The 10,215-nt window shown below is 40.4% G+C and overlaps 1 protein-coding gene across 1 annotated transcript; it reads left to right on the top strand.

The window, feature by feature from the left end:
- Window positions 1-16: 16 nt before the first annotated feature.
- Window positions 17-7,185, top strand: LOC115922798 (transmembrane protein 184C-like). The gene is made up of 7 exons (XM_030982500.1): window positions 17-43; window positions 336-538; window positions 3,812-3,905; window positions 4,870-5,085; window positions 5,984-6,158; window positions 6,666-6,788; window positions 6,830-7,185. Exons 1-7 carry the CDS (start codon window positions 17-19, stop codon window positions 7,183-7,185), a joined length of 1,194 nt encoding a protein of 397 aa, XP_030838360.1.
- The last annotated feature ends 3,030 nt before the right edge of the window (window positions 7,186-10,215 follow it).

Below are 10,215 nucleotides of genomic sequence, written 5' to 3'. Positions count from 1 at the left end.
TTTCAGAATTCTCTTAATGATCCCCATCTTCGAGCTGACTATTGTAAGTAGAAGCTTTCGTTTGTCATTATTATGCAAGATAATGTTTAAAGTCGAGGTCGCAAGTGCATGGTGGGTATTTTTCTGGCAAAATGGAAGACATCAAATAGAACAGGAAAACAACTTTGGGCCCTACTCTTAAAGATTTTGTGTGCCGTTTGTGTATACAAGACTTATTAGTCGTGTTCATATTTGAAACTTTCAAACTGGAGTTTTTTTTTATCTGAATCTGAGTTTTGTACCTAGTAAAGTCTCTCTCGATTCGTATAACATTTTGTCGTTTTTTCAATCCACAGTGGTTCGCGCTCCGTTTCCCGGACAGTGGTATCTACCTAGAGTCGATCCGTCAGCTGTACCAGGCCGTCCTCGTCTATAATTACGTCGTTTACCTCGTGGCGTTCTTCGAAGAGGTACCCAACTTTGACAATCGCCTGGCCATGAAGCCGCAGATCAGGTCCCGCACCCTTTTCTGCTGGAAGAAGGCGACGCCAAACAAGAGGTGAGGCGAATAATCCTGTTCGTAAGTGTGACGTCATTGAAACTTAAACCACGCCCACTCCACAAGTAGTAGCATTGGAACCATTGGGACTGGAAGTAGTAGAATGTGGGGAGTTTAGCCAATGGGCGCTAGTAATCAGCAGTGCGGCGCGCGCTGACGCAGTCACTTACGAACCGGATAGGCCGATGCCGGACTCGTATGTGGAGAAAACTTCCCAATGTAGTTTCGAATCATGCCAGTGAAAAACTGTCATAATATGGCATTGAGCAGTGTATTTTATACTGCAATAGTTTTCTTCACTTAATATAGGAGCAAAATTAAACATAAGACGGCTGGAAGTCCCGAAATGGTTGCATTTTGTTTCTTAAAGGGAATATACATCATTTGCTTTTGCTGTTTTTCAGAAATGGATGGAATTGGGGGGTTGGAAATATAAAGCAAATATAGTCACACTGACTTTTTGGAGGTTTTGGGTTCGAAAATGCTATAAAAACCCAATAAAAACGATCATTTTCCTGTAGTCTGGTCCCCTGACTCATATAAGAAGAAACAGAGCAGTTTACATACATTGGGGAATTGTAAGGTCAAGGAACCAGTCTAGCTGGCTCGTACCCGTTCATAGGTTTGTAATCGATTGCAAACAAGTGCAATGGTCAATTGGGGCCAGTATTTGAAAAAAAGCCAGTTTGTTTCCAACGCTGATCGGCCGATCAGCGTTGGAAATTGATACAAAAATACCACTTTTCTTGAAAATGACAGTATACCAGGTGCCATAATTTTACAGGATGCTTTAGACTGTCATTTACCAACATCCTATTAAGGTATTTCGCAAAAAACTTGGTAGTTTTATTTTTCGATGTTGCAAATGTTGTATATTCCCTTTAAGCCGAAAATGCAAGAAAAAAATCCGAAGCAGAGGCCTTTAACTTGAAATAATGATTCTTTCGGCCTAAATAAATATATACATAGAGAGTCACCAACACGTTATGTTTTTTTAAGGAAGGGGGGGGGTGAACTCGCAACAACATATTTTGAATTACCTGAACATTATTGTGCGAATGGTAAAGTTATTTATTTTCGATATTTATCAGCGTCTACATTCAACAAAATTGCTGTAGCACCAATGAGCGGGATGATGATACATTACAGATTTCAGGTCGAAGGTCATCGAGCAAAGAACAAGAATGGAACAGCGTGTTAAATAATGCCACAAGAAGATCAGATAAAACTATTTTAGATAAAAATAAAAAGCCCAAAGTTTTATATGACTCTATCAGCTATACTAACGCTCTATATTGAACTATACAGGGCGAGTCAAAAACAATTAACGAAACCCAAATGACAGGTCCAATTTTGAATGAAGTTTTGCCTGTAGCACTTTCAAAATCTAGGATATGAAAGCCGAATCAATGGGCTTTATTTTAGTACAAGAATCATTCAAATCACTCATGTGCTTTTTAAGTTACGGAATTTTTAAAATTCTGTCCACGGATAAAAAACGTGTTTTTTTTTTCTTTCAGCAAAACGAAAACAATTCACATGCATCCTGTGAGAATTGTTTTCGTTTGCTGAAAGAACACTTACTTTTTGTGATCCGTGGACGGATTTTTAAAACGGTGTTTGTGTTCGAATTCTGTAACTTAAAAAGTGCATGAGTGATTTGAATTATCCTTGTACTAAACAAAGTTGGGCCTTTCATATCCTGAATTTTGAAAGTGCTACATGCAAAACCTCATTCAAAAATTGGTCCTGCCATTTGGGTTTCGGTTTTTACTCACCCTATATTGCCTTCCACTTAATGAAACAAAAGGATTACCAGGGAAAACTGCACGGTCAATTTTAGGAATTTTCAACAAATTTTAAACTTTGAAATTTCTTGTGGAGGCTTTAATAAACTTAAGTATTTTTTTTTTTTCAAACACGAGGGATACAAATTTAAGCTACGTCTATTTATTTTGATGGACCCCCATTCACCAATCTTCCCACATAATTATTCTGAACATTACGAAGATCAGTGGCTGCATCGCGAACTGTTTTGGAAACCGATTTTCGTCTTCAAGTTGAACTTTTCGTTGTTTCTTAAGTTGCTCTACCCGATTCCAAACACACCATATGTTCGTTGATAAAAGTAGAAATTTCATCATCCCTAACTGTCCTGAATCCTCCAATTTCAATACGATTTTTGCACATCCTCTAGGGAGTTAGGGTTAAACTTTAAACAAATGTATTCGTAATGCCTGCACAATTTATGACGATGAATTTGATCATTTCATTACATTAATAATTTCTTTGCAGGCTTATTCAAAAATGCAAGTACGGCATGTTCAGCTACAAGATCATCCGGATAATTTTTCACCATAATCTCTCTGTAAGTTCGACCATTTCTGACTCAACGAATTCAAAAAGAAAATATCATACTGGAAAAGCTGTTACAATAACAAAATGCGATCGGTATACAGATTTGTGGTTTTTCCAGATTACATAAAGGCAACGCAACAATCATGCTTAAAATTTTGCTATTTTTGCTGGTCTTAAAGGATCAACACATAGTGCCTTTTTGGTATATCTATCTCACTAGTTGATTGACTGACCGACTGACTCCCCGACTAGAGCCCTTTTCACACTAGACAAATCTCGGGGTTGACGCAGGTTGACGAAGGGTTGAAAACACGCGTCGTTTCACACTTAAAGAATTTCAATCCTGCGTCAACCCTGCGTCAACCCCGCGATTGATTTCGCCCCGGTTGAACTCAATCCTGCTCCAGACTAGTAGGTTTGAGATTTTCAACCCGGGTTGAAATTCTTGCCAGGGTTCAAGACAGTAGTAACTGAGCATGATAAGCTTGATTTGCATGAAACAAGTGTGAAACGATGCGGGGTTAAACGCGGGCTTGAAAAATCAAAAAAAAAATCAACCCAGAGCGACACTGGGTTCGCCCAGGGTTGAGTTCAACCCGGGTTGAGAAGCTCTAGTGTGAAAAGGGCTTATCTGTCACTTGCAAGCCGGGCATTGCCATCATGTAGGATACCCGTAAACACCTACCGATTGGGCTATCAGGCCGGTTCTTTACACCCAGATGCATTAAAAGACTATCCAGTGAATAGCCTTTCTAAATCAATTTAATATAATCTGTGCGCCCTGGACCAGCTCTACTAGGCTTGCTGCGAGTATTGTTTTGGAAAACCGAGGCACTAAAATATATTAGAATGAGTCATATTTTCATCTCTTTTAAAAGAGATTTTTGGTGTGTTTTTTTTGTCTTGGATATGTAGAACTGCATTTCAAACCAAGACGTTTCTGCAAGGGTGGTTCTCACCTGATGGTGCATACCTATGGGTGACGATCTTCTTAACTATCGCCCAGATTGTGAGTACGAGAATATTAATAATTATGTAGTTCAATACTTCAGAAGTCAGTGGTAGATCACCGTGGGGAAGGGGGTAGGGGTGGTGAGTTTGTTTCTGCATTCAATAGGGTCCCCAATTCCCGAGAGGTCCCCAAGTTGGATTCATGTACAAAACATGTGGGAGGTCGTCCCAAAAAGTTAAGGTACAAACAAAAGAGGGACAATAGGAGGTCCCCTATACTGCAGGCAAATACACACTTGTATGTATGCTAGCGTTTGTTATTGTGTAAATCGAGGACACACACGTGCAACATCATCGGTGAATCGAGGACAGGGCCAAATCGAGGACGACCTTGATCAGAAAACGTGTACAAAACCAATGAGAGCTGTTGCGAAAAAGTACATACAAAGGAAAAGGGAAGAGGAACAAATTAGAAAATCTTCGATTTACACCATAAACAAACGTTTGTGTGTACGTGTGTTTGGGGGGGGGGGGTGTACTTGTTCTACATAACCCAAGGGACAGACACACAAAGGGAGAACAACAGATTCTTTCAGTCCTCGAGAGTTGGGTCTTTTTTTCAAAACGGTCCTCTGTAGTGTGTTTGTGTGCTTATGTGAGTGCGTTATATTACAGGGACAAAGGAAAACACAAAGCATTGTCCTCAGGAGTATAGTAAACAAGAATGTGTGTTATTACTCAGTGGCGTAACTAAAGGGGGACGGGGCCACGCCCCCTCCAACAAATGCCTGTCCGCTCCCCCCCCCCCCGCCCCGTTCCCCGTTTAAAATCTTGAATTGAACAAAAATATAAAATGTGCCTTCGTGCGCATCACGCCACAATGTCCTCCACACCCCATATTATTTTATTTAGATCAACCTATATACGTCCCGTACTTCTCCTCTTGCCACTGACTGCTCGAACGATTCCCATCCCAATTCCTTTCGCCTTGCTCACGGCCCTCTTTCCCTCTTTCCCACCAGTGCGCCATGTTCTGCCTATCCCTTCTCCGTAAAGTGACCCGCGAGGAACTCCAGATGCTACCCAAGTCCAGCTCGCAGTTCGTCGGCGTCCACCTGGCGCTCTTCTTCGACCATTTTCAGACGATGTTCTTGCGTCTCCTGGCCAACTATGGAGCAATCAAATCTAGCTACCCGGGTTTTGTTGGAGACAAACAGGAATTTGCCACCATGTGGGAGGTCAGTTTAATAGTAGGCAAGGTGGCAGTTCATGCAGTGATGAATATTATTTGGCGTTATGACTACGTTTTCTCTTTACAGCGATTGGCGGATTTTAGAGGACTGTTACAAAATTCTGACTGCATGCCTGAAAATAATGTGCGCCAATCACAGACAAGGGCGGATCCAGAACACAATTTTTTTGGGGGGGGCAAAAAAAATTTTGGTCCCCCCAAAAAGTGGGTCTAAAAAATTACGGCGTGGGGTTCGGGGCCCGCTAGGGCCCCGAAAAATTTTTGGATTCTAGATGCTCTGTGGTGCGATCTGAGGCAATTTCTGACCACTTTAACCATTTTTTTTTAGGAAAAGATGGTGGTGTGCTCATTGCCTGCTTTATTGCGATGTCACATTAAAAAAAAAAAATTGGTTTCGTTTTGGGGGGGGGGGCCATGGCCCCCTTTGGCCCCCCCTGGATCCGCCCTTGATCACAGACGTGTTTTTGACCCTCAAAAAATATAATAGGAAAAGGTGTCCTGCAAACTCCCAAAGGGTAATGCCTACAGTACAAAATGCTAAAAAAAATTGAGGAAATAATTGGAAATGAAAGACGAAAAAAAGATTTGGAAATCCTATTAAGATAGAAAACTATCATGTCTGCAATTGTGTTTTTTGGGGCTGATATATTTTTGGAAAAAAAAAAATCTGACTTAAAGGGAAAAATGCACAGATGACAATGGTTGTGACAAATGCTTTATATTTTCAAAATTAATAGAATCGGAATCAACATTTAGATAAAGTAACCCCGTCTTGCTTGAAAAAAGCGTCTTTTAGGAATCCAACACAGAATTTTTTTACTTCTGCATCAAAAACTCTGTATTTTATTTTTATTTATATTTAACATATCCATTTTGTTTTGCAGAATTTTCTGCTGTGCTTCGAGATGGTCCTAGTTGCCCTTCTATTTAATTACGCCTTTGACTACCGACGATACAAGGTTGAAGGCCAACCCAGGCTCAGCTTCGCCCAGTCACTCAAGCAAATCTGGGGCGTGTCTGATGTGGCGTCCAATATAATTGGTCGGTTCAGACAAAGGGGTAAGTCTATATGCATATTTATGTTAATTCTATGCAAACATATGCAGATTTTATTGTTTTTTGGGGGGAGGGTGGTGATTTAAACTTTGAAATCCATTGTTCAGTGACTATCACAATGAATGAAATTTTATTGATGATTGTTAAATCGATTAGGATTTTGTAGAAAACGCTATGTGTGGGGTTTTTTTTAAAACCAGTTCAGCTTCTATGTTACAAAGATGTGCACTAAAAGCACTATTTAATACAACTTATGCCTTGAAGGATTGCAGTTATTGCAAATGTGTCATATGCTTTTTAAGTGATCTTAAATAAGATATTTTTTAAAACACATTTTTTTAGTATCCTCCCCCATGACCCAAGAATGCAAATTGGTCATCTGGATTCCAAATTCAAGTGCCCCCCCCCCCCCACTTTTTAGTTGTCCGTGTCCTGACCCCTCCCCCTTTAAACTATCCTGTATAAGAGACCATCCAACAATGACATTCATATCTCCTGGTTTTGTGACAGGCGACCATACTAGCAGAGATGACAACCAGCAGCAGACCACAGCAGGCTCTCCTGCATCCCAGCAGAATGGTGCCCCACCAAAGGAAGAAGCTGAACCACCCAGGAGGAGAAAGCCGGGCACCAGTTCATCTCAATGCCAGACATCATTATTAACCACACCGAAGATTTCGATCACGCAGCCGAGATCCACAGTCCCAGGAACCAAGATGGCGGCGATCAGAATCACGATGGCGGCGAGCCGCGTCCAAATCAAGATGGCGAACCCAATCAGGTTCACGGAATCGAAAACCCCGGGTTTCAAGGAGAATCGCGCCAAGAGCATTCCAAACCGACAGAAGAGGACGGACTCGGTGACGATGCCAGTGAGGACACTGACGACTTCCTGGACGAAGAGTTTCCGACAGATGACGAGGACGACAGTGACATTGACAATGGCCTGCCCTTTGACGGAAGGTTAGACGCTCCCCGCGGAGCCAAACCTCAAGGACGAAGGGTGAAAAAGGTCAGCTATGCTGAATGACCTTCGATGATCTGGACCCGAGCAAATTAGGACATCCTTCCCATGATTCCCCTGCCGTCGCCAAGAAGAAACGAGTCAGAAGGTCAGCTATGCAGGGATGACCTTCGAGGACATGGACTGGGAGCAAATTCGGAGTCACCAGTCCTCAACCCTGGATTCTGAGACGGCACACACAGTGGCAAGCATCGTGGAGCAAAGTGAGGAGCAATACCCGGAGGGCAAGGAGGTGAAACGAAAGGAAAACCAAATGGTGACGGGTTTGGAAGCTCAGAGGCTTAGAACACTACTCTACAACGGCTGAATATATCCCTGTCACCTGATTGGTGGTCATTAATCATGTGTCATTGAATTACTTGTCCCAACCCAAGCCCCGGATGCACCGCAAAAATAGAAGATCCAATCCATGGTAAATTGAAGTTCAGATGACGAGGATTTATTCAGGTGTCGTATAAAAAAATAATGAATGTTTCACATTCGTGCAGTGGAAAGCATAATTTCATTTGGTGACAGACGGCATGTTCCATTCCACTCGGCTTCGGCTCACAGATCATTCAGTTGTCACCTCATGAAATTATTCTTACCATTGCATTCAAACATTTATTACTCGTATAGTATGACATTCCTTTTTGAAATCTCTTTTGAAATACATAACATAAGCTGTATATTGCATGCAATGTACATGAGAAGCTTTGTACATTTCTGTGGTTTTCACTACTTTGCCAAGGTATACCAAAAGTATTACTATCTCAGCTGTGATTGGTTCGTAAGTTGATATCTAAACTTTGATTGGTCCAGTGACTTGGCTGATACCATATAGTAATACAGCATTTTGTTACACAACTGAACTGTAAGAAAATTCCTTTACTGGTATTTTGAGAAATTCCTTTACTAGTATTTTGAGCAGACCATATCAAATGGCAGTTTATTAATCTAAACCTGAGTATAATGTAATTGAATACACCAACAAAAACCTTGATATTTTCATTCAAAGTACCTTGAAATGTATTAAATTTGAAAATAGGTTAATAAAATACTCATTTTTATTTCATATGTAGACCATGATCAGTAATGCTGCTTTAGGGCAATAAGACTTCAAACAAAGCTTATTTCATTGGAAGCATTTTCATATTTTTAACGGAAACTAACAAAGTAAACAATAAATTATATCAAGTACCGATATGAGAGATATCAAACAATGTTTTTCCAGATTGTAAACCATGAATGTAATTTTACCTTTGTAATCATAGATGTAAAATCCAAAACATTGCTTTTCACATAAATGCAAGTTTGTGCATAGATCTTTATATTTACACAGACTACAGCATTACAATAAAAGATGACATGTTGCAACATATTGCCATTTGTACAACCAGACTTGTTTATTATCCTGCCACGCCACTTGAACTATGAAATTAAAGATAACCTTGACTAAGGCCAAAGGTGGATTATGTGTGATCTTTTCTGAGATTTCAGCAGGGTCAACTATGCCATATCATCAGTGCAAAATGGATAGTTGGTTCATAATGCAAAATTGAATTTGAAGTCTTACTGTTCAATTTATGATATGTCGGTGTAATTTCAATATCAAGTAACAAAAAGATTAACAGCAACTACAACCAAGCCAACAGTGATGGTATAAAGTGAATAAAAAGATTCAATTTGCAGAATAGTCCAAGAAGTACAATGCCTACCCATTTTGATAAAAAAAATATAAAATTATGTTAAACAAAGAGATTCTCCTATTTTACCAATAAAATCTGCTAATTTGGATGTAATTCGGGCGATTCACAATGCAGTGTGCCACCAAGAGTTTGCCATGGAGAGTCAACTTTTCAAGTTTACGGTCGACAAAATATGGCCCATTTGAATGAGTGTCAGTAGACACTTGAGCTAATTTGTTATATATTGGGGCATAGCATTCTGCGCCTTACCAAAAATCACATATTGATACAAAGAAAAGAAAAGGGCAAACAGATACTGAATCATACGCTTACGAAATTACTGACCGGAAAAAACGAACAATTTCAAATGTCCCGCGCTGCGAATTTGTCGACCATCTCCCACAATACACTGGGAAAAATAACTCTCCGTGGCAAACTATTGGTGACGCTCTGCATTGTGAATCGCCCGAATTGCGAGATAAAAAAACAACTACCTAACCACCTCAACTTGGAAGACAAAACAACTGTTCTCAAGCGTGGCTGTTACTTTCACAGAGTCGCCCTTCCTGACGAGTTGCCCCTCTGGCAGCAGAAAAACCGCCTGCCTCCAGTGTGTCTCAATGTCCAATGTATTCACGTGGTTGGACGCGTCCAGGCCAATGTCAAACCAGAACGGTATCGCTGTGATTGTGCCGTCGTTGATTGCCTCAAACGCGTGGGTCGTGGTCTGGTTGACGAAGCTGGGCAGATCTGTCGAGTCTGGCTTTGGTTCTCGTTGAGGTTGAGATGGAAAGGAAGGAAGGGCGGGCTAAGCTGCTTGTAGGACCGCGCTGACAGGTGGATGTCTAGAAATGTGGACACCTGTGACAATCCAAATTGTTTAATTAATTGGTCGGATCTAACATTAGTCCTGCTGTTGTGTAAATTAATTGCGCAACATAAAAACAAACATGAAATATATAACAGATTTTTATGTTGATAATGCAAATTACTTTCAGATCTTGAGCTATCTCAAACTCACCATATCAGAGCTGTGGTCATTTTGAAAAACGACTGATAAATTGTTTACCAATTGATCATATCTGAATGTTCACAAGGATGATTATTTGTCAAGTCTGTTCACTGATGTGGCAGGTAGTTCAGATATATTTCTGTTTTGGGAAGGTAGATGGATGCTATTTCACCACAAATATCTGTGTATATTGTCTTCATGGCAATAATTTTTGGAATCGATGTTACACTTGAGGAGACAACCTATGTTATCTATTCAGATCAGCTCACTTATAAGGCAGTCTTATATGGAAAGACACCATATGACTACTAAGACAAAATGTATACATTCCAACTTATATTCCTACCTTGTATTTGT

The sequence above is a fragment of the Strongylocentrotus purpuratus genome, unplaced genomic scaffold, assembly GCF_000002235.5.
Source record: "Strongylocentrotus purpuratus isolate Spur 01 unplaced genomic scaffold, Spur_5.0 spur5_contig_262, whole genome shotgun sequence".
Taxonomy (NCBI): domain Eukaryota; kingdom Metazoa; phylum Echinodermata; class Echinoidea; order Camarodonta; family Strongylocentrotidae; genus Strongylocentrotus; species Strongylocentrotus purpuratus.
This window is presented reverse-complemented; position numbering and strand designations above follow the sequence as displayed.